This window comes from Chaetomium fimeti (genome assembly GCF_033439085.1).
Source record: "Chaetomium fimeti strain CBS 168.71 chromosome Unknown B0H64scaffold_5, whole genome shotgun sequence".
NCBI classification, from domain to species: domain Eukaryota; kingdom Fungi; phylum Ascomycota; class Sordariomycetes; order Sordariales; family Chaetomiaceae; genus Chaetomium; species Chaetomium fimeti.
The window spans coordinates 1,284,085-1,304,234 of NW_026944333.1; the positions used below are offsets into that span (position 1 = coordinate 1,284,085).

General features: G+C 56.4%; 6 protein-coding genes across 6 annotated transcripts; 3 read left to right on the plus strand and 3 right to left on the minus strand.

Annotated features, from left to right (window-relative positions):
- Positions 1-6,287: 6,287 nt before the first annotated feature.
- B0H64DRAFT_400071 (uncharacterized protein) lies at positions 6,288-7,126 on the minus strand. The gene is made up of 2 exons (XM_062804035.1): positions 6,995-7,126; positions 6,288-6,930 (listed from the first exon to the last, which is right to left on the minus strand). Exon 2 carries the CDS (start codon positions 6,916-6,918, stop codon positions 6,334-6,336), a length of 585 nt encoding a protein of 194 aa, XP_062657694.1. The 5' UTR covers positions 6,919-6,930; positions 6,995-7,126; the 3' UTR covers positions 6,288-6,333.
- Positions 7,127-7,700: 574 nt separating this feature from the next.
- Positions 7,701-8,716, plus strand: B0H64DRAFT_475687 (uncharacterized protein). Its single transcript, XM_062808114.1, has one exon. The coding sequence runs from the start codon at positions 7,808-7,810 to the stop codon at positions 8,336-8,338; it is 531 nt and encodes a 176-aa protein (XP_062657695.1). The 5' UTR covers positions 7,701-7,807; the 3' UTR covers positions 8,339-8,716.
- Positions 8,717-8,832: 116 nt separating this feature from the next.
- Positions 8,833-11,588, plus strand: B0H64DRAFT_400073 (uncharacterized protein). The gene is made up of 5 exons (XM_062804036.1): positions 8,833-9,087; positions 9,177-10,558; positions 10,642-11,148; positions 11,220-11,345; positions 11,418-11,588. Exons 1-5 carry the CDS (start codon positions 8,997-8,999, stop codon positions 11,481-11,483), a joined length of 2,172 nt encoding a protein of 723 aa, XP_062657696.1. The 5' UTR covers positions 8,833-8,996; the 3' UTR covers positions 11,484-11,588.
- Positions 11,589-11,610: 22 nt separating this feature from the next.
- B0H64DRAFT_361480 (cytochrome P450 11B2) lies at positions 11,611-13,549 on the minus strand. Its single transcript, XM_062801733.1, has 3 exons — positions 13,281-13,549; positions 11,970-13,153; positions 11,611-11,906 (listed from the first exon to the last, which is right to left on the minus strand). Exons 1-3 carry the CDS (start codon positions 13,480-13,482, stop codon positions 11,778-11,780), a joined length of 1,515 nt encoding a protein of 504 aa, XP_062657697.1. The 5' UTR covers positions 13,483-13,549; the 3' UTR covers positions 11,611-11,777.
- A 2,032-nt stretch (positions 13,550-15,581) lies between these two features.
- Positions 15,582-16,385, plus strand: B0H64DRAFT_324230 (S-adenosyl-L-methionine-dependent methyltransferase; the record flags this gene model as incomplete). The annotated part of the gene is made up of 2 exons (XM_062800645.1): positions 15,582-15,861; positions 15,928-16,385. 2 exons carry the CDS (start codon positions 15,582-15,584, stop codon positions 16,383-16,385), a joined length of 738 nt encoding a protein of 245 aa, XP_062657698.1.
- Positions 16,386-16,509: 124 nt separating this feature from the next.
- B0H64DRAFT_181382 (uncharacterized protein) lies at positions 16,510-20,114 on the minus strand. The gene is made up of 2 exons (XM_062798927.1): positions 17,739-20,114; positions 16,510-17,670 (listed from the first exon to the last, which is right to left on the minus strand). Exons 1-2 carry the CDS (start codon positions 19,657-19,659, stop codon positions 16,634-16,636), a joined length of 2,958 nt encoding a protein of 985 aa, XP_062657699.1. The 5' UTR covers positions 19,660-20,114; the 3' UTR covers positions 16,510-16,633.
- Positions 20,115-20,150: the final 36 nt, after the last annotated feature.

Consider the following 20,150-nt stretch of genomic DNA (forward strand, 5'->3'; position numbering starts at 1 on the left):
TCCTACTCAAGGCATCCGCTCGTGCGTTTTCTGAGCCTTTCTTGTAGTGGATCGTGAAGTTGAATTCGGACAGAAATTCTGCCCACCGAGTTTGTCGTCCGTTCAGCACCTTGGTGGTGGTGAAGTACCGTAAGTTCTTGTGGTCCGTGTACACCTGGACTTCGTGTGTCGTGCCGCTGAGGTATGGTCTCCATTCCTGAAATGCTTCGATGATTGCGAGAAGCTCCTTGTCGTGGATCGGGTAGTTAAGCCTTGGTCCTTCGAGTTTCTTGGAGAAGAACGCAACTGGGTGAAGCTTGCCGTCCTTGTCCCTCTGACCAAGTTGTCCTCCGATCGCGAAGTCCGAAGCATCAGCCTCGACTTCGAAAGGTGTGCTTGGATCAGGCAGCATGAGCACCGGGTCGGCGATGATCGCATCGCGGATCCGCTGGAAAGCCTGCTCGTGCTCCTGCTTCCACTGGAATGTGGCATCCTTTTTGGTAAGTTCGTGCAGAGGTCTCGCGAAGTCGCCAAAATTCTTGATGAACATTCTGACGAAGTTGGCGAATCCGATAAATCCTCTGACCTCCGTGGCGTTCGTCGGTGTCGGCCACGTCTTGACAGCTTCCAGTTTCTCGGGTTCGATCTTGACCCATCCCGGGGAGATTTCGTAACCCAGAAACACTGTTTTCTTGACATGAAACTCGCTCTTGTCCTTGTTGACTGACAATTTGTGCTCGTGCAGTGCGTCCAGCACCTGCCGCACGTGTCTCTTGTGTTCTTCGAGTGTCTTGGAGTAGATGAGAATGTCATCCAAGTAACAGACTGCAAATTTATCGAGGCAATGTCGAATTGCGTGGTCGATAGCGGCTTGAAATGTCGCTGGTGCGTCGGTCAACCCGAACGGCATGACGAGGTACTCGTAGTGCCCGTAGGGTGTCCGAAAAGCCGTCTTCCATTCGTCTCCTTCCTTGATGCGGATGTGGGCGTACGCTGTTGGAAGGTCGAGTCGTGTGAAGTGTTGTGCTCCTGACAGCTGATCTCGAAGCCTCGAAATCAGTGGCAGCGGGTATCGGTTCTTCACCGTCTCGTTGTTCAACTGTCGGTAGTCCACACACATCCTGAGCTTCCCATCTTTCTTTGGAACGAAGAGGACTGGGTAGCCTGCTGGAGATGTCGATGGTCTGATGTGTCCTATCTCGAGATTCTTTTCGAGATAACTCCTCAACTCTGCATCTTGCTTCTCGTTGGTGTGGTACACCTTGAAAAACTTCAACTGGGCTCCTTCCTTGAGTTTGATCTCGTGATCCCAAGGTCCGTGGTCTGGTAGCCCTGCAAGATGTTTTGCCGTGAACGCCGGGTGCCCCTTGTAGTCGTCTGGGATCTGCCCCGTCTTTGCGTTCTTCGCTGTACCCTCGTAGTACGCGAACTTGTTGTTCCCAGGCTCGATGCTCGCTGCTTCGAGTTCCCTGACTTCTTCTGCTGCCAGCTCGATGCTTGCCGCTTCGAGCTGATTGACCCATTGTTCGTGTTTGAGCATTCCGTGCTCGTCGACTGAGACGACGGCGATGGTTCGTTCCTCCCGTGCCTGCTTCTTTCGTCGTGTGCCGCTTCTTCCGGACTCCAGAGTGCGTGGTTCTGCACTGGCTGCTTCCTGCGGTGGGCCCGTAGAGGGGGTTCGTTCTGACCCGCTGCTCTCCCGTGGCTCCTGTTCTGCGCGTTCTCCCATCGAGTTGGTCGGATGCTCCCGCTGTTCCCGCGGTCGCAGATGGCCATCTCCCTTCCAACTGATGTCTGGGTCGTATTCCTCATGCCATGGGCGCCCGAGAATCATGTCTTTCTTCGGCCCCATGTTTACGATGTCGAACACCACTTGGGTGGTTTTTCCTTCCACCTCAATGTCGAGTGGTTCTGTCTCTCGTCGTACCCATTGTGTGTCGAATGGTCCCTTGACGACGTGTGGTTGCTTCTTGATCCTCCATGGGATTCTGAGTTGATTCACAAATGCGGGCGAGATGAGATCCATCTGCGCTCCTCCATCCACTAACGCGAGGGCTTCGATCTTCCCCCATCGCGCTGTGATCCAGAGCCTGTTGTCTGGCTTGGTGCTTCGTACAGCAGCTACTTCGTGTTCGTCTGCTGGGAGGTCGTTGTAAGGCTTCTGCTTGCGCCAGTTCTTCCTGTACTGCGCAGCCTGTCTCCGTTGCTGTGGAGTTAGCGGTTTCCGGGCCCCTCGGAGGGCCCTGAGCCGTTTCCCAAGCTCTCGTGGTGTTTCAAGGCGTCCCTGTCCGCACCTTGGCTTGCGGCGTCAATCGTCTGGTGTTCTTGGAGCCATTGGGCCGCCCATGCCTCAACTGGGCGCCTCTCGTTCCTTCGGGACGCTCTCGTCCTCTGGTGTGGCTTCCTCTGGGATTGCTGTTCCATGTATCCCCAGATTTTCTCGTCGGCGTGTGGTAGGCAGTCTGCGCTTCGGCATTCGTTGACTCCTACGCCCGCCATACAGCGTCGGGGCCAGGCTGCCTTGGGTTTAACCCTCAGCCTGCCCTCGTGAGTGCGTTGGGTGTCCCACAACATGCCTGCGGGAGCGTCGCCGCTGTCGTATACCCATCTGATGGGCAGGGGTTGCATTCCCTTTTCTTCTCTTGTGGGCCAGAAACTGTTGCGAAATTTGTCCTGGAAGTGGTACCGACATTCGTGCGTGATGCACTGGAACCAGGGCAGGTAGATGTGACTTTCTTTTCGTGGGTCCACCCGCTCGTGGTCTTCTGATAACAACTGGAATCCCTCCGTGTTGTTCTCGCCCCGAAAACCCCACCATTCAAGGTCGGAGGTTTGTCGTCCGGCGCGCACGATGTGCTGATGTCGCGTCCAGTATTCTTCCCAGCTCTGCTGTTTTCTTCCTTTCGCCGCATTCTGTTCCTGTGCGTAGTCGAAAAGTTGCTCGGGGTATCGTACTCCGTTTTCGTATCCTTCCGCCTCTTCGGTGGGTCCATCCCACGGTGTGTGGTGCGGAAGTGCCTGGCGGATGTCGTCCTGCAAGGCCTGTGCCTCTCTTAATGTCTTTTCGACGTGATCCCCGGCCCTGTTGTTGGCCTTGGTGATCTCTTGGACTCGTTCTCTGGCGAAATCGAGTTCCGCGCAAAGTTGTCCGTACTGGTCGTTCCTTCTTTGGAGAAGTTGCTCGAGTTCTTCTTTCTCTCTTGACAACTCCTCGATCCTTTGCCGTTGGCTTAGGACCTTCTGTTGCAGAAAAATGAGGTTCGGGCTGACTCCTCCTTCACCCTCGTGGGTTCGCCATTGCCCGTCCTCTTGCTGAACCAGGGTGATGCCCCAGTCCTCAGCGACTTGTCGGATGTACCGCGGGGGAGCCAGTTCTCCCTCGTCATCCGTTTCGATGAAAGCATGGTGGGCGGTGTCGTTTCCCTCCTGGTGGTTGCTGCTCATCAAGTCTTCTTGATCCGAGTCGGTGAGTTCATCGTCCTGCTCGATGACTCGGTCAATGTCGATTTCGAGGTCGTCCTGCGTGTAGCTGGCGGCTGCGACCTCCAGAAATCGGGTTCTTCTTCCGACCGTGTCTTGGTCGATGGTGGCGGCTTCCTTCCCTGGAACCGGTCTCCACTCTTTCTTGCTGCGGCAGTCACGTTTGAAGTGACCCTTCCTCCCGCAGTTGTAACAGGTGATGCCTGATTTGTCCTTGGCACCATCTCTCTTTCCTGCCCACTGTGCCTGGGCAGCGCTGACGTCCATGGGTCCCGAGTGCGTGCCGTACGCCGTGCTCTGGTGCTGGCGTTTCTTTTTGTCGTTGGGCTTGTGGTAGCCTGCGGATCGCTGAGTCTCGCTGCCCTTCTTCTGTTGTTTGCGGGCGAACTGTCGGTCGTCAATCTTGACAGCCATGGCGATGTACTCGTCGAGCGTGTCAGGTCGGCTCTCCTTGTAGAGCTCGTCCTTGACCTCCTCCTTCAGTCCTCCGTAGAACAGGTGCATCAGCCCCTCGTCGTCTATCTCTGCCTTCATGGAGTCTTGTCGGAAAATCGTGGCGTAGGCGGTGGCTGACCTAGTCTGCTTCAGCCGTCCTAGCCGTTCCTGGGCGTGCAACTTCTCGTCCTTGTCACCGAACACCTTCTGAATCTCACTCTCGAACTCGGAGTAGTTCTCGAAGACCTTTTTGGTGAAGGGTTTGTGGATTGCTCCGCCGAGGAAATCACTCAGTGTTCCCGTGAACCACTTGAGTGCCTTGTCCTTGAGTCGGGTGGCGGCGTATCTGGTCTTGGATTCCTCGGTGGCGAATTGGTGCGAGTTGTGGTCGAGGTAGTTCCGCATCGCCGTGATCCAACCTGGCAAGGCTTCCTGATCGCCCCCGTACTTCTCGGGTTGCTCCAATTTGACCTTCGTCTTGGCCGGGTCCTTGGTGTGGACCTCGGTCGCCGCAAGTCGGGCTGCCAATGCCGCGTTGCTGGCCTTGGTCTTCGCAAGCTCTTCTTCAGTTTCATCGAGTCGTTCGGTGACTCTCTGAAGTGCGGCCGTGATCTGGCCCGGCGTCGGTTGAGTTGCCATGTCGTTTTACCTTCGAGCCTGAACTGTAACAGATCAAAGGGAGTTAGCAACGTGTGACGAACCTGTCTCTGGACCCGTCCTGTTAGGGTTCAGTATCGGTCGAAGGTATTCTCTCAAGGGTACTTAGGTTCGGTGCAGCCAAAAGGTGCACAACAAAGACTTGTCTCAACAGTAGGCTCCTGAGCTTGTAGCGAACTGTAGTTGTGATTGCTAACTGGAGAACTCCCAGAGCTCTCCAGAACGAGTGACTATATACTATCTAAGTCTTGAGGTATCTCCGTACCTTGCTCTGTATGCTCCGTGCCAGAGCACCCAGAGCGTCGTGCTCTCCCTGCTCTGTGCCAGAGCACCCAGAGCGTAGCGTGCTCTGTCGTGCCAAGAGCAGAGCACCCAGCTGGCCGCCGGTGATTGGCTCGGGGCGGCCCGCGCCCCGTGGTGGCATGTCTCCAGCACGCCCCTCGTTGGCTGTTCGTGACAGAGAGCCAATCTACCTGTAACTGGACCTCTAGCATCTCGCCACCTTTTCGCCGCATTGGCACTCTCTTCCAGCCAGGGTTGCCACTGTTCTACTGTGCCCTCATCTGCAGAACTCGTCTACGTCATTTGAGTCTTGGCGAGGTGAGCCACCACCATGCCATACGTCATTGTGAGCGCGTCGAAAGAGGAATAACCCAAAGAGTCCGTCACAGGTGACCAAGCCTGTGCTCGAACCTTGGACCTCCAGTACACCCATTGAGTGGTCACATAATTGTCAGAGGTGTGTGCAGTTCCACCTCGGGCAACAATCCAAAAGATCACCAATGTGACCACTCAATGGCCACACCCTGCACACCACCTGCACTATATAGCCAGAGACCTCTGTTCTCTGACATGTAAGGCTAGCCAGCAACTTTGTTCAACAACTAGCCTACCATTAAGTGCCTAGTTACGTAGAAAATGGGCCAGTAAGTTCGAAAAGGCTAGCCAAACCGCCCTACAAGTTATCTATATAATATAGCTGTTTTTAGTAGCGGGCTGGCCTGCAGTTTTTATATATATGGGCGTTTCCACGCCTCGAATTTGACTAAGTCAACCGCGCGGCCGTGCATACCCCCCCCCCCCCCCCCCCCCCCCAGCTCAGCCCAGCCCGCCTGTGGGGGGGGGGGCGGGCCAATAACCCAGCTATCGCGTCGCCAATGGTGGGAAGAAAAACGGCTATACTAGATGCGGACTGCGCGACCTGGAAATGGGCCCAATTTGCGGCGTGATGGTGGCCCAGTCTTGGTCACTCTGTCCTCACGTGCCTGGAAATTTACAAGTTTTTACGTGCCCCACCTTGTGAAAAGTGCTGATGGATAACGGCCCCCGTCAGGGGGGGTCCGACGCGGAACCGGGCTACGGAGACCTTGATCCACAGCCAGGAGATTCTGAAGAAATCGTCATTATATGGGCAGGGTGACGGCACATTGAAGATCGGATGGAGTGGGACAGAACTGAAGAAAATGAAGGAAATGGGAACGCGCGGAAAGCAGCAGTGCCGACATCAAGAGGGTCAAGGACTGTCAAATGCTTCAATGTCAATAACGCCATCAAGTGCAGACCGAATCATAGCTCGATAGGTACCTACCCAGGCAGGTACCTTAGTTTACTTCTACACATTCCAGCAAGGCTACCTATCCAGAGTAAACCATGAATAAGTGTATTTCATTCCACTAGCATGTAATTACCTACTACCTACCAAGACATGTCCCACAGCCCGATCTTCAACCCCCTCCCCAGCACTCGCACCATCCACGTCCCAACAACCCCCCCAAAACCCATCTAGCTGCACCCCTTCGCGCGGTTCGACAGGCACTGCGCCGCCCCGTTCGGCAAATAGCCCCTAATCACCCCGGACACATAATTATGCGTATCCCCCGGGTTGCCGCCCGTGCAGTCATGCAGGGTATCGTACGCGCCGCCCCAGAAACGGCTCTGCTCGCCCTCGAAGACCTTGGACCAGCTGATGTAGCAGGTCGCGTAGGCGATGTGGCGCGACGAGCTCGGCACGGGCGCCGTCGAGTACTGGATCGAGTCCGCCAGCGTGCGGCAGTCGTCCGAGTACGCCCGGTTGCTGTTGTGGCACTCGGCTGCGCGCTTGGTCAGGCCGCTGTCGCTGCCGCTGCGGGGCTCCCGCGCCGCCGGTGAGGTGTTGCCGTGACCGCCTAAGTTGCGCCGCTGCGCGACGTGCGCGGGGAGGTTCTCGTCTAGCAGGCGCCAGACGGCTTCGCCTGACTCGTCCTGGTCGAGGACCAGCTTGAGGTTGTGGGGCTGCGGTGAGGCGGTCGAGCTTGAGGCGGCGGAAGGTAGGGCTGCACCGAGGGCGGTGGAGGCCGCGAGGGCGAGGATGGCGGCGAATGACTTCATGGTTGTTGTTGGCTGCTGCGTGTTAGCGATGTGTAGAGAAACAGTAACAGGGGATGAATGGGGAGTATGTGTCTACCTGAGCTAGAAGTTTGTTTGCTTGAAGTGGGAATGTGAGGTTGTTGGTGAGGTTGGAGTCTAAGAGACGAGGAGGTGGGCGTGGAGGATACTTATACTATTCGAACCTAGCCAGCGTGGCTCATGCTTTTCACTTGTGATCCCTCCAATATATTTCACGTCCACGTGCCTTTGATTCCTCAGCCCGCTATAGCCAAGGCATGCGATGCTTGGGGAACACCTGGATCGTACGGCACCGGAAATTGCTAGTCGGTATCGTTGTCCAATAGAGATGAATCGTCATGTCCCAAGAGAAAAAGGCCTCATTCGGTGCCTAATCAATCGGTCGATATACAGCTAGACAGGTAAGCTCAACGTTGGACGGCGGAGACAGGTGAGACCCTGATGACTGAGTCGCTTGTTGTATTGACGAGTAGAACGTTTCTATGGGAGTGAAACATTGTGTCACTTGAGTAAGTAAGGCTTCAGGAACAGTCTCATTCGGGAATGTGATCGCTATGACTTCTAACTTGAGATGATCTTCACGATAAGTTTCCTCTTTTGTTCCAGCTCCAGTCAGCAACCATCATAATGCGTGTCTTACACGCCTCACCACACCGGCCTAGGCTGAAAATGCACATCAGGCAGCGAGATTGACGAAAGAAAAATAAATAATGGCGGACACAACGAGTCTAGATAAAGTCAGTCCTGTAGCTACCCAAAAGCCGGATACCCTCACCATCAATCGCAGGGTTCAAGTCGACAACCCACTGACCTTTCATATTCATAACCCACACATCTTCATACACCTTTTCAAGTGTCACCACCTTTCATCATGAAGTATCTTACTGCGATCACCACCCTTTTCGCCGCCGGTGCTATTGGCACTGCGATCCCAGCGGCACGCTCTGGCGGCTCAGCCGGCTACCACCTGAACCTCACCCTTGTCACAGAGGGTAAGGACCAGTACTGGCTCCTGACGGACGACAACCTGCCCGCCGGTCTCCCCGCCACGCCCGGCACTCTCACGAGCCGGTCTTCCCACCCGGGTCTCCAGGCACGGGATACCCCGGAATGCTCGGGCAACCACCAGGCGCCCACCGGCGACTGCTACAACCTGCTCGCGGCGCTCAGCAACGACCTCAACGAGATCCCGGAATCGCCGCGCAACATCCGCTACACCAACTGCTATGCGAGCTGGTCCAGGGCGGCCAGCGGGGTCCGCGCGGAGCTGTACAACGCCGGGGCCGACATCTACAACACGTGCAACTCCAACGGCAGGGTCTCGGGCCTGAAGAGAAATGTCAACATCCAGGGCACCACCCTGACGCAGTGCCTTTCCGATCGGCCTAACGGTTGTAGCTAGGCGTTGTCGGGAGGATTTGGGGCGGGGGTTGCTGGGTGGCTGTGGTGGTTGGATGGATGTCCCATGTGGTAAATAGGTGGTGGGAGAGAGTCTGACGTTGATCATAGGTAGCTGAGGTACCTGACGGGAGGTAGTGATGTTGAACTCTGAAGGGTTGATTTCATGATCTATTCAAATTTTGGTCGTGTTTGAAAGTTGCAATCAGGTCATAGTGTTTGTTTGTACAGATCTGGATGCAATCGAATGATATTACAATGCCACGATGAAGAAACAGATTTCAGCTTTGGACTTTTCACTCGGCGGTCCAGATCCCGCTCGCCACTTTCTAAGAAAAAGGATAGACTCGATGGACAGACAGGCCGAAAGGAGTTGTTTGCCTTTCCGAACCAACGAACCTTGTAAAAGTACCAGGGACCGGGTAACGTACCTTGTACAGAATACATACATACATACCTCGCAGCACAACGACCCAACTTCGCCCCGCAGTCGCTCTTTCCAACCTTCCATTTCCAACACCGCCAGACGGCCCAGACCTAACCCCACTCTTCCCAAGTTCCCAACCTTTTTCCTCCTCTTCATCGCTTCCTCCCATTTCCCCCAACAACAACACGCTATTTTTCTTTTGAGTCCATTCAAAAATTCATCATCCGCAGTCAACATGAGCCCGCTCATTTTCAGTTGCGTTATATGCGGGTGGCCTATCTTCGACGAACATGGCTCTGTCTCGTGGATGAATGAGTTTCGCGGTTGTAAGTGCCAATGACTCCCAGTGCTTTACTCTGACTCGGCACCTGAGCCTCAGGTAGGGGATTTTCAGCTGATGTAATCCGTCCCCTAGTGTGCTCAACATGGCAAAGGGGGGTTTATGTGTCTGGAGTCGGCCTTTACTCCGATCCGCAATCAGCAGCCTTCATCGCGCCTCCAGACCCCGAGGGTCGGTGGGACGACCCTGGCTACACAAGTCCGCGTAGAGACCGGCTCGGGGTATTGGCGTATGGCGAGCTCCACGGGAAGCGTGGCTTCGTTTTTCACGATGCCTGTTGGTCTCTCGTTAAACAGCTGTATCATCCGGCTCCCGTCCCGCTTCAGAGGCTGCTTCAAGTCATGGACTCCCTCCCCAAGATATGGACAGGACATAGCTTAGACTGGGGGCACGACTACGGAGGGCTTGCTATTCTTCAGGACCAAAAGGATTACTTCCCTTGGGAATATCTCCGGTTTACCGACAGGGATTTCGAAGGCGACCCGCACACAGCGTACCGCGTTAACCCCCTTGCTCATTCCGAAGTGGAGGGAATTCTGGCCGAGGCTCCTCAGGCGCCGCCTTCTCGGGACTCGTTGCTATCTATCGAATCGTCATCATCTGGACGAGATCCATTTGTCTTACTTCCCGGGGAACTATGCTCCGCTATTGCTGCCTACCTCCCAACCCCGGATGTCCTGAACGCACGCCGGGCATCGCGGTCGTTTTGGCTTATTTTTGACAGCCAACAATTCTGGGCATCACGTTTCAAGGGAAAGGCCTCAGAACGCTCATGGCTGTTCGAAGTGGCCCAGGACCTTGAAACTTCCGGCGGGGTTGGAGGCAGAGATTGGCGTTGGTTGTACCATCGTACGCTCGATGCCCACCTAGAACCGGGGGTCCGAAACAGGAAACGGATCTGGGGACTCGTACAGCACGTGGCAGATATTTCAACGCTGTCTTGGAACGAATTGCCTGTCGTGTTGCCAATCCCCTGGCAGACCTCATCCCTTCCCGAGAATATAAGCCCCAAGCGGCCATGGATCTCGGCTGCGGGGAGCATACGGGCGTGGGGACATAAGTTCAGCAAGTTGCAGCAAGCCTGCGCACGTTTCAAGCTCCAACGGGTGGCCATGCGAATGGATGTCATTACGCAAATCGCAGCCTCCACCGTCCGTTTTGGTGGCTGCGTATACATCGCCGGCTTGTCTCTGACTGCTGCCAACGGGGAAGTCTTACAATTGGGCTACAAAGCCGGTGGCAGAGAACCTTCCTTGCAACTCCAAGGGGCGGCATTGACAGGCTTTAATCTTGCCGTCGGCCTAGGCGGCATCCAGGCCCTGCAGTGCGTCAGCGGCAGTGATACCGAGAGACAATTATCTGCTTGGCTCGGGAGCCCTCATAATGTCCCCAGAACAGAACGGCTGCGCCGCGTTATTACGAGCGGGCAGACTATGGTGCTAGAAGTCGGTTTTGACGTAGGTCGCTCCCGCTTTCTCTTCGCTTTAGGTAACCATCATGTCATTATTGCCTGCTAATCCAGCCTCGGTGCGAAACACAGGGTTTCAGAATGGTTAGTTTCGCACTCTGTCGACAGCCAACAGGGCCCCAGCCGAAGGGGCCCCCGAAGGGGCCCCGAACCGATGGTGATGAGATTCTCAGGGATACAGCGATATGGTATCCTCACCTGCCACCCCCTGATCTTGATTTAAATGAGGATTTCCTAGTAGCACCCGATGTGTACAGATCAGGATTTCGGCCACTATTCTGGACTCGGTTTGGAGGTCCCGGCGGGATTTACCTTGCAAATCTGGTCAAAATCAACATCACTCACGTTGTCAGCCGTATGGACTTCATCTTCAACCGCCCGGGAGCCCCAACGGACTGCAGAACCTTCGGACGTATCCACATTGACAACTCGGCCGAGGAGAGCGAGGACGAAGACGACAAGCCCATCGAGTTTCCGATCGACGGGCCTGGAGGTGAGGTTATTCACAAAATCGAGATTTGTCAAGCGTTTTTCACTGCCGATTGGATCGACCGCGAAGGATATCTGGCTTTGCTGAAGGTACCTCCTCACCCCGCCCCCTCAGGGCAAGTTGTTCCGTAAATAAGTGCCTCGGCTGAAGCCGTGAACAGATACATACGAACCGCGGGCGGACCTGTGAAATTGGCAAGAAACCCAAGGCCGGCAAAAAGCCCAATGTCGAAAAGGAGTTTGTGGCCGCTCCAGGGACTGCAATCACTGGCTTCTATGGCGCTCGGGTATTTATTATCACCATTCTCCCGTTTTTCACTTTGCGCTCCAATCCAAAAGCTTACATGTGTGGCATACAGGAGATACATCTGAGATCTGGCATCACATCATTCGGCGTGATAACTGAGCCGCTTTTGAAAGCATGAGACGGGATAATGGGGTGGTGGGGAGGGGGGGAATCAATGGCATCCTAGCAGGATATCTAGATGGGTAAGTGTGTAGTTAGGTAATTTCAGACAACCTTTATCACGTCTGGCGTATAACAAAGTATGACGGGGTGGTAATAGTGTGTGGTTTTGCTTAGGTGTATTGCAAAGGCTTCGTGCTTCCAACGTGACCCAGGCTGTGAATCATCCAACTTCACTTGGCTTGAGGACCGAGCTGAAGTGCCTGGAGCGGAGTCGAGATGTAGCCCATTCGTCCCTCACACATCAAGCTCTCTAGATGCCCTCCTTCGGCTCTCTCTTGGTAATGACAACGTTCATGTCTTTGTTCACCGTAAATCCCTGGTGCTCCCATTTCAATGGCGAGACTGGATCCAGCATGACAAAGTCGAAGCGGAGAGAAAGCTTCAAATTTTGGTTAGCAGCAGTCCAAGTTTCAGACGACTTCCAAAGGCAGTGTGCCCTCACCTCGAAGATCACCTTCCCCATCTCCATGTTCGCCAGCCTCCTTCCCAGACACTCCCACCTTGACCCTGCCGCGAAAGCGAGTCCCTGGGTTGCCTCCATTTCCTTGAGTTGCTCGGGCCCAGCCTCCAACCACCGCATCGGATCATAGACCTCGGCATTGTCCCCAAACACACCCTTGTCCCTCATGATCTCAAAAAAGCCGAAGGCAATATTCGTGCCAGCGGGTACTTTGACGCCACAAATCACATCGTCGACATCTGATACCTTGGCTTGAAACCCTGACAGAGGCGGCCAGCAGCGGATCGATTCCTGGATGCAAGCCTGTAAGAACCTCAGCTGGGTGCACTCAGCGTCAGCAATAACGGGACGTGTCACTCTCCCCACGGCACCATCAATCTCATCCTGCAGCTTCCTGTACGCCTTCGGGCACGTCGAGAGGAAGAACACGGCATTCCTCAACGCCGTCGCCGTCGTGTCCGTCCCACCCAGCAAATGCACCAACGCCTCCGACTCAACCTCCTCCCTCGATAACCCGGATTCCACCAACACCTGCAGCACATCCATATTCCGCACCCTCTTCTCCCCATACCTCTCGCTCACCCTCTCCCCAATAACCCCCAACAACCTGCCCACCCCACCCTGATCCGTCTTCTTCGGCATCAACGGCTTGCACAGCGGCGACGTCACCACCGCCAACAAGCCCGGCAACAACCCCATCATCGAGCACGGCAGCAACATCCCCTCCAGCGCGGCAATCGCCCCAAACCAATCCTCCCCCTTCTCCAAATACCCAAAACTCCGCCCAAACGCCACCGCGGAAATCGCATCCTGCGTGAAATACGAAAACCCCCTCCCCATCTCAAACACCCCCCGCCCCTTCCCATCCATCCCCCCTTTATCCACCACCCTCTCCCCCAAAAAATCCACAAACCTCCCCACCTGCCCATCCAACACCTCTTCCTGATCTGTAATCCCCCGCGCCTGGTACGCCGGCACCAGCCGCGAGCGCAGCCGCAGGTGGGACTTGTTGCCGACCATGCTGATGATGGAGTCCCGGTTGGGGTCGATGCGGAAGCCCGCGTACCAGGACGAGCGCCGGTAGGCGGAGCGGATGGACCAGATGCGCCGCATTTCGGGGGGGGAGGAGACGAGTACCCAGTTGGGGGCGATGCGCGCTATGGGGCCTGGGGGTTCAATGGAGAGGGGGGGTTAGAGATTGGGTGCGATGTAGGGGGGGTGATGGGGGTGGTGAGGTTCCATGGGGATTGAAAGGGCGGGGGGTGGTGATGATGGGGATGGGTCGGGGCTTACCGTGTTTCTGGGCAACGTTACGGAGGTGTTGGGGGAGCTTGCCGCTGAATTGGTGGCGGACGAGGAAGAATTTGGTCCATCCTGCGCCGGGAGGGCCAGGAATGTGGCGGAGGCGGTACCAGTTGCGGATGCGGGTGGCTAGGGACCAGACGATGGAAGCCCCGATGGCTACGATGGCGATGGATGCGATGAGGAAGGCCATTGTTCGGGGGTGATTGCAGCAGTCGGCAATGCTAGGTGACTAGCAACCTGAAGGCAGAGTTTGGAGTAGCAACAAACTATATAGGCTTCTAGACTCTTGCTCCCCGCACTACTTGCCCTCATCTGGCCGTGTCTTCTCCAGTTCGTAACCAGTGATGATCATGCTCCAATTTGCAATAGACCCATGCATTATTGGTCGAGACCTCGGGACCGTCACCCTTCTCCCCGTTCACGGCCACATATACTTGTCCGCTAGAAAGGTGGGAGATGCGGGTTTGTGATACTCTGCAGACCGGCACTTGACAATCGCTGTGCGATGATTCGATGCATGTCTCACTCGTGAGAGCTAACCCCAAGATAGACGAGATGCATAAAGCAGAGCCGACAGCGGTCTAGGGCTCTCGGGGAGCTTCGGGTCCATTGGAAAGCATGATTGTCCTTCAAGTGATCAACCAACCAGCGAGCCCGAGGTGCGCCGGTCTCCTCGCTGACATCCCCCGCACACGGCAGAGTGAAATTGAGTTCTAATCGATAGTCTTGGCGCATAGCTAGCATCCTGCATGTAGACTGGTTAGGGTGGTGGTCTGACTGCATGTGCTACGAGATTGGCAGCCCGATGAGCAGGTAAGCCCATGTTACCCTCCCGGGAAGACTCCCGATCAGAGACAAGCCCGAGACCCCATACACAGGGAGTCACCGGTAGTGGCCTCCCATGCCAATATGGACCCCTGGACTCCACGCTCAGAAGCCACCTCCGCCTTCCGAGCCCTGCCCAGTCAGACAGGCCCCGTCTGCCAATTTCCTCGAGTTTGAGTTTGATGAGAATTACCAAGTGTGCCGGGTCTATACTCGAAGAGTCCGCTCGTACTGAAGGATCCAGGGAAAGGGACGTGGATGGCAACTCTGAAACCCAGACCACCCGATTGGCAGCTAAATGGTATTATCGACCGGTCCGGCGTAAGCCTCGACAGGCTAGAGAGTTCGGTATACAGTCAGCCTCCTAACAGGATTCTTTCCCTCGGCATTCGTAGCCTCTGGGAAGAGATAGTGACACCCACAATGATATCATACGGATCTTGTGGTCTGTGACAAGAGCGCCAGGGTGGTGCTCCCAGACTTGTACCCAAGAATCTGTGGTAATGTCGCCGGGGGACGAAGAGCGCCTAGATATATCTCGCGATGTAGGTAGCTAGTATAAATATATACACGATCGCTGGATAGGAGACGAGCTAGTCGATTAATTTTAGTACTAGCCCTGTGACACCAACCTTAGAATGTGGACGATCCCAACTACCTTCCCTATACTTCTCAGTAGGTACCTGGTCTCCCATCCATCCCCCCCCTTCGTTTCCAACCACCGCCTTCTCATTTCCAACCATCCGGAAAAGCAGTCCTCACGATGCCCGATCGATACAATGGTGGGATGCACAGGGCGTCCACGACTATTCAACTCCATGCTAGTTATTGTACCCGAACTAACACACCCGAGATTCCAGTGTTCCGCGATACCCGTCTGACTCCCACCCGGCCGTATTAACTGTCGTAGACGGATGGACCGCGGATTCGGCACAATGATGGCAGGCTGTCGTCGAGAAGCTCAAGAAATATATCGGCCTGTGATGAGATAATGCCCCTCCGCCGTGCTGTTCCTGTTTTCATTTCTTTTTATTTCTCATTTTGTTTTTTTCTTTTCTCGTTTTCTCATTTTCTTTTGTTTCTCCTTTTTCTTTCTCCCTTTTCTTCCTCATTTTCTTTTCTTTCTTACTCTCCTTTCTCCGTCGTTTTCTTTTCCTTCCCGCTTCCTTTTCTTTCTCACTTTTCTTTTTCCTCATTACCGTGTGCCTTCCATGCTATTAGCACCTTCCGACATTTGGAGGCCGGCTTTTTGTTGCCTATTGGGTGTTAATGTAGCCGGCCGCAAGTTCCAAGATCCGAATTCACTCGAACTGGGCAACCCCTCATTCGGCCGCCAGTTCCACCCACTCCTCAACCGAGTCAACCGCTGAGCCTCGAATACCCGGGCCGCCGGATACCTAACATGAAATACCAAATCAACAATCTCACCACGCCCAACTCCGAGTAAACAAAACCACGACCACAATGACAACCGCCAACACCGCCCGCTTCAACGAGGAGGCCCTGTCCTGGGACTCGAACCCCTCGGTCCAGCTGGCCACAACCCTCGCCCACAAAGCCTACCTCGCCCACCTTCCCCCACCGGCAATCCTATCGACCTACGACATTCTCGACCTCGGCTGCGGCACCGGCCTGCTATCCCTGGCCCTCGCCCCCTCGGTGCGCTCCGTCACGGCAGTCGACGCCGCCGAGGGCATGATCGTCGCGCTGCGGTCCAAGCTCGAGCACCCCCCCACACCCAAAAGTACCACCACCACCACCACCACCACCCCTTCCTCCAGCAACAACCCCCCACCCCAACCAGCACCAGCACCACCAACCAACATCCACCCCATCCACGCCCTCCTCACCTCCCCCTCCGACCCCCTCCTCGCCCTCGACCCGGTAACCCACACCACCCGCCCCAACCGGCGCTTCGACCTCGTCGTCTCCCACCTCGTGCTGCACCACATCCCCGACCTCGCCGCCTTCTTCACAACAATCCACGGCTGCCTGCGCGCGGGCGGCGGGCGGGTGATGGTGACAGACTTCGAGGACTTCGGCCCCGCCGCCAGGAAGTTCCACCCGGAGAGCAAGATGGACGGGGTGGAGAGGCATGGGATTGATCGGGGGATGATCAGGGCGGTGATGGAGGGGGTTGGGTTTGCGGGTGTGAGGGTGGAGAGGGCGTTCGAGATGGAGAAGGCGGTGGAGACGGAGCCGGGGAGCGGCGTGCTGGGGCCGGTGGTGGTGTTTCCGTTTTTGATTTGTGAGGGGACCAAGGTGTGATGTGATGGGTGGTTGGGGGGGATGTGAGGGAACCGAATGGTGGGAGGATGGGCAGACCGCGGGATGGCGGTGAAGTGGGGATTCCAAACTTCATGTATTAGGGATTATATGCATATCGTGACAGGCCCATGATATCTGACAAGTTGGGCTTTCCAAACATTCATCCAAGGTTGGGGGTATAAGAACACCATGGCCAAATCAAGAACACCGCTCCATCACAAAAGAACCGTAAATCTATCCCTGGCAGCTCACCGCTGCCCGATCGTGTTCCTCCTCGTCCTCTCATTTTCTCTCTTGTGGGCTCCCGTCACCCTGGACCACTCGTCCCATTCCGTACTGATCTCCATGAGCACGCCACCCATCACTTGCGCGCTCGCCATCAAACCGTGGCCTTCGCCCTCGAGCACGCGTACCTCGCACCGCCGCATCGTTTTGCCCAGCCACTTGACATTGTCCACCGGCACGCGCGTGTCCCGGCTTCCATGGTGAATCACCACGGGTCGAGTGATGTCGACGTAGCGGAACCCGATGGTGTGCCGGCGTTCGAGGCACACGAGCAGATCGACCGCGGGGTTGGCGCCTGTTGTCGCGAGTTGCCAGATCGCGTGCGTAAGCCGGCTGTCGTACAGCTCCTGTCGCTCGCGGTCGGCGGCCTGCGAAGTGGCTAGGGCCGCGGCCGAGAGGAGGATCGGGTCCTCGGACTCGCGCCGCATACTACCCTGATAGGAAGAATTGGAGCGGCGGTGTCGATGGCCGCCGATACCGTGGTTCTGGGTACTGCCATTGGCGTTTCTGTTTTCGGGCCGGACGCGGTCCATATCCTCGTCGGCCGCCGGTATGGTTGCATAGTTCTTCGAATTCTCTGGGCCGATATTCTCCTTGTTTTCCAGCGCTGTGTGGAACATGCCCTTCGGTTGATCTTTGTTTTCCTTATTATTCTTCTTGTCGCGCTTGGCGCGCTTCTGTTTCGGTAATGAGCTAGTTATGCTCGAGCTTGTCGCGGTCATGAAGCTGCTGTTCGCGGCCTTTAGAATCGGCGTCGGAAGCGCTCTTAATATCCTTTGGCTGGTGGGGATGGCGTTGGTTGGGGGTAATGGAGTCTTCTCGCTGGCTCCAAACACGCTCATCTGCGATGGCGGTATCCAGGGCGCGAGCAGGTGTATCCTGCCGCGGATGTGCTGGGGCATTCGGAGCGCGGTGGCAAGAGCATAGATAGCGCCGGCGGAATGCGCCAGGATCGAGAACTTGGTGATCTTGAGAGACTGACAGATGGCATAGACGTCATCTGCGGGGCGGGTGTTAGCAGTGTAACTCGAGTTGGAACGACGTATAGCTTGTGTAGGAAAAACATACCAGGCCAGCCCAAAGGCGTTGCCGTGCCGTCAGCATACGGCTCGCTGTCACCAACGCCCGGACGATCCGGCGTTATCAGGCGTAGTTTCAGGGTCAGAGCCAATTCGTCGTAAAATGCCGTAATGTACCTCGTTAAACCCATGCCCACACAGCAAAAGACGGCGCTCCCATTCGGGTCCCCAACCTCGCTAAAGCTGACAACCCGGCCTGTCTGAGGGTGCTTGATCTTCTGGCTGAGCCGGGGGCTGCATAAATAGCTCTCCACCGAATCATCTACACTGTCGGCGCTCTGTGGCCGCTCGTAGGCGACAGTCGGCTGATCACTGTGCCTTTTATTCACGGTCGCCCCCGCCTCGGCGCTCTCGGGCGTGAGACTCGGCGCTCCTGAGAGTCGCTTGAGCTTTGTGCTGCTGCGCTTCTTCTTGACCGTTGTCCCACCGCCCTCACTGGCGTATCCTCCGAACGGATCCGGTGTGAGCCGGCCGGAACGCCGACGGTACTCGGCACTGGCTTCCCGGTCCCGCCGGCGTCCTTGTGCCACGGCGGGAGAAGGGGCACCGTCCTCGGTAACATTAGTATCGGGAAACATGGCAAGCACCGGTGTGGAGGGGCTCATGGCAGGCGCGTCGGAGCGCTGTTTGCCCAATGAGGCGGATTTCTCCTGCGGGAAGCCTGCGGAGAGACTTGACTGGTCAATTCCTTGACCTTTGGCTTGGTACCGTTGCGTCGCGTCGGTACGTGAGCTTCGAGCACCGCCGGGCTGTTCTTCTAGCTCCAAGATCGTGCCGTACGCGCCCGTCTCGCTATCCCGTTTCGAGGTCCGAGATGCCCTCGCGGATGACCTCTTGCTCTTCCGCAGCGACGAATCTCTGGTAGGTATCAGCCGAGGGTTGGCGAGGGTGTCAATAGGTCCTTCCAGCGCGCTGTATTCTCCGACAGCGAAGTCCCCGTTTGACTCCTCGTCTATGATTGACTCGGCGGACAGCGGATCGAGGCGGGGAGTCGTCGGATTGCTCGCCGAGCTGTGCCTGTTCTGGTTTCCGCCGGTCGTGCCGATGCTCGCCCGTTTCTTCTCGGCCTCCTTTTCGCGCAACCTCTCCTTGCTGCTCATGTACATCAGGCCGCGTTGATTCCGCGGGACCTTCTTGCCCCAGCTGTCGTATGACTGTTGCTTTTTCAGGGCGTGACCTTCGCCTCCGGGGGACAGCGGCTCTTGGCTGCGCTCTATGCTGAGCTTGCCGATGCTCTCAGCGCCAGATGTTGCCGAGCCCCTACTCGATGGGCGAGAAAGCGCGCCGCTGCTTCGTCGCGAAAGGATACCTCGCAGGCCGGATGAATCCCGAGCACCAGGGCTCTTGGGGGATTTGGGTGTCCGAACCGACAAGCCGCTGGGGGGCTTGGACGTTCGGACAACCGGAGCGCTGGCTGCGACGTCTTCTAGGTGCGCATCCTCTTCTCGTAGTTCGTTCCGGGACGGTTTTGCGTACGCGCCGTAGTCGACACCGAACGATCCGCCGCGGGAGGGGGAAGCGGGGGTCGACAGTGAAATGGGGCTCGCTGGGCCGATTGGGCTCAGGTAAGAGGGGCCGTCGAAGTGATTGCTCACTGGCCTGGATATGGCCGACAGAGATGTGATGAGGGACGAGATGACTTCTGGTGACGCAGAGGGAAGCGGGCCAACCTGGTCAGGTTCTTGGTCTCGGAGGTAACGCTCGGCGTACCGCTCTCGATCTCGGGGGGACCAGTCGGCGAAGACGTCGTTGTGGTCTCGGTCGCGCCTCGTCTTGGCGGGCGGCGCGGGGTGGGAGGGATCCCGGAGGCGGCGGTCGGGAGATGGATCACCGTGCCGGCCACGTTCACGTTCTCGGGACCTGCGAGGAATAGGAGGCGGGGCGGCGGCGAGAGAGGAATGGTCCATCATGGCGGTAGCGCCGGCGCCGGCGGCGCGGGTCGGGTAATATGGTGCAGTCGCTAACCGGGTTTGTCGGCAGAGCCCGGAAAGCGGAAAGCGATGAAGGCTTTTCAGGGGTCGTTCTCACATGTGTGGCCCCAAGTCTCAAGTGGGAGCGACTCAAGATCGCCGGGTTGTCTCGGAGGCATACGGTGTAAGGTTGGTGGAATGCTTGAGACTGACTCCTGCAGGTGGGTGCAAACCTGCATGCAGGAGGGCCGGGCGTCAATAGAGCGGCGGCGTCCGAGACCAAAACGAGGATCGCGGGTTTAGCTCTCCCAGTTGAGATCGAACTAATCTGTTAAAGGAGAAGGGAGGAACAGTGGTTTGACAGGCCTAAGAAACGCCCAACGCGTCGGAACAAATTCGACCATTAAACGATACCGATCGTCTCATGCGGTAATCCCATCAGCTCGGTTCCCGGATGATAAGTCGAACCAAGAAATTAAAGAGTGCGGAAA

What these genes read in the sequence shown, in the direction of transcription:
- B0H64DRAFT_475687 (XM_062808114.1), top strand. Translation starts at nt 7,808, where the DNA reads ATGAAGTATCTTACTGCGATCACCACCCTTTTCGCCGCCGGTGCTATT.
- B0H64DRAFT_361480 (XM_062801733.1), bottom strand. Translation starts at nt 13,482, where the DNA reads ATGGCCTTCCTCATCGCATCCATCGCCATCGTAGCCATCGGGGCTTCC. An exon ending in TAACGTTGCCCAGAAACACG is followed by an intron (nt 13,154 to 13,280) that starts GTAAGCCCCGAC and finishes TTGAACCCCCAG; the next exon opens with GCCCCATAGCGCGCATCGCC. An exon ending in TGGGGAAGGTGATCTTCGAG is followed by an intron (nt 11,907 to 11,969) that starts GTGAGGGCACAC and finishes CAAAATTTGAAG; the next exon opens with CTTTCTCTCCGCTTCGACTT.
- B0H64DRAFT_181382 (XM_062798927.1), bottom strand. Translation starts at nt 19,659, where the DNA reads ATGATGGACCATTCCTCTCTCGCCGCCGCCCCGCCTCCTATTCCTCGC. An exon ending in AACGCCTTTGGGCTGGCCTG is followed by an intron (nt 17,671 to 17,738) that starts GTATGTTTTTCC and finishes CCCGCCCCGCAG; the next exon opens with ATGACGTCTATGCCATCTGT.
- B0H64DRAFT_400071 (XM_062804035.1), bottom strand. Translation starts at nt 6,918, where the DNA reads ATGAAGTCATTCGCCGCCATCCTCGCCCTCGCGGCCTCCACCGCCCTC.
- B0H64DRAFT_400073 (XM_062804036.1), top strand. Translation starts at nt 8,997, where the DNA reads ATGAGCCCGCTCATTTTCAGTTGCGTTATATGCGGGTGGCCTATCTTC. An exon ending in TGCTAGAAGTCGGTTTTGAC is followed by an intron (nt 10,559 to 10,641) that starts GTAGGTCGCTCC and finishes TGCGAAACACAG; the next exon opens with GGTTTCAGAATGGTTAGTTT. An exon ending in GATATCTGGCTTTGCTGAAG is followed by an intron (nt 11,149 to 11,219) that starts GTACCTCCTCAC and finishes AGCCGTGAACAG; the next exon opens with ATACATACGAACCGCGGGCG.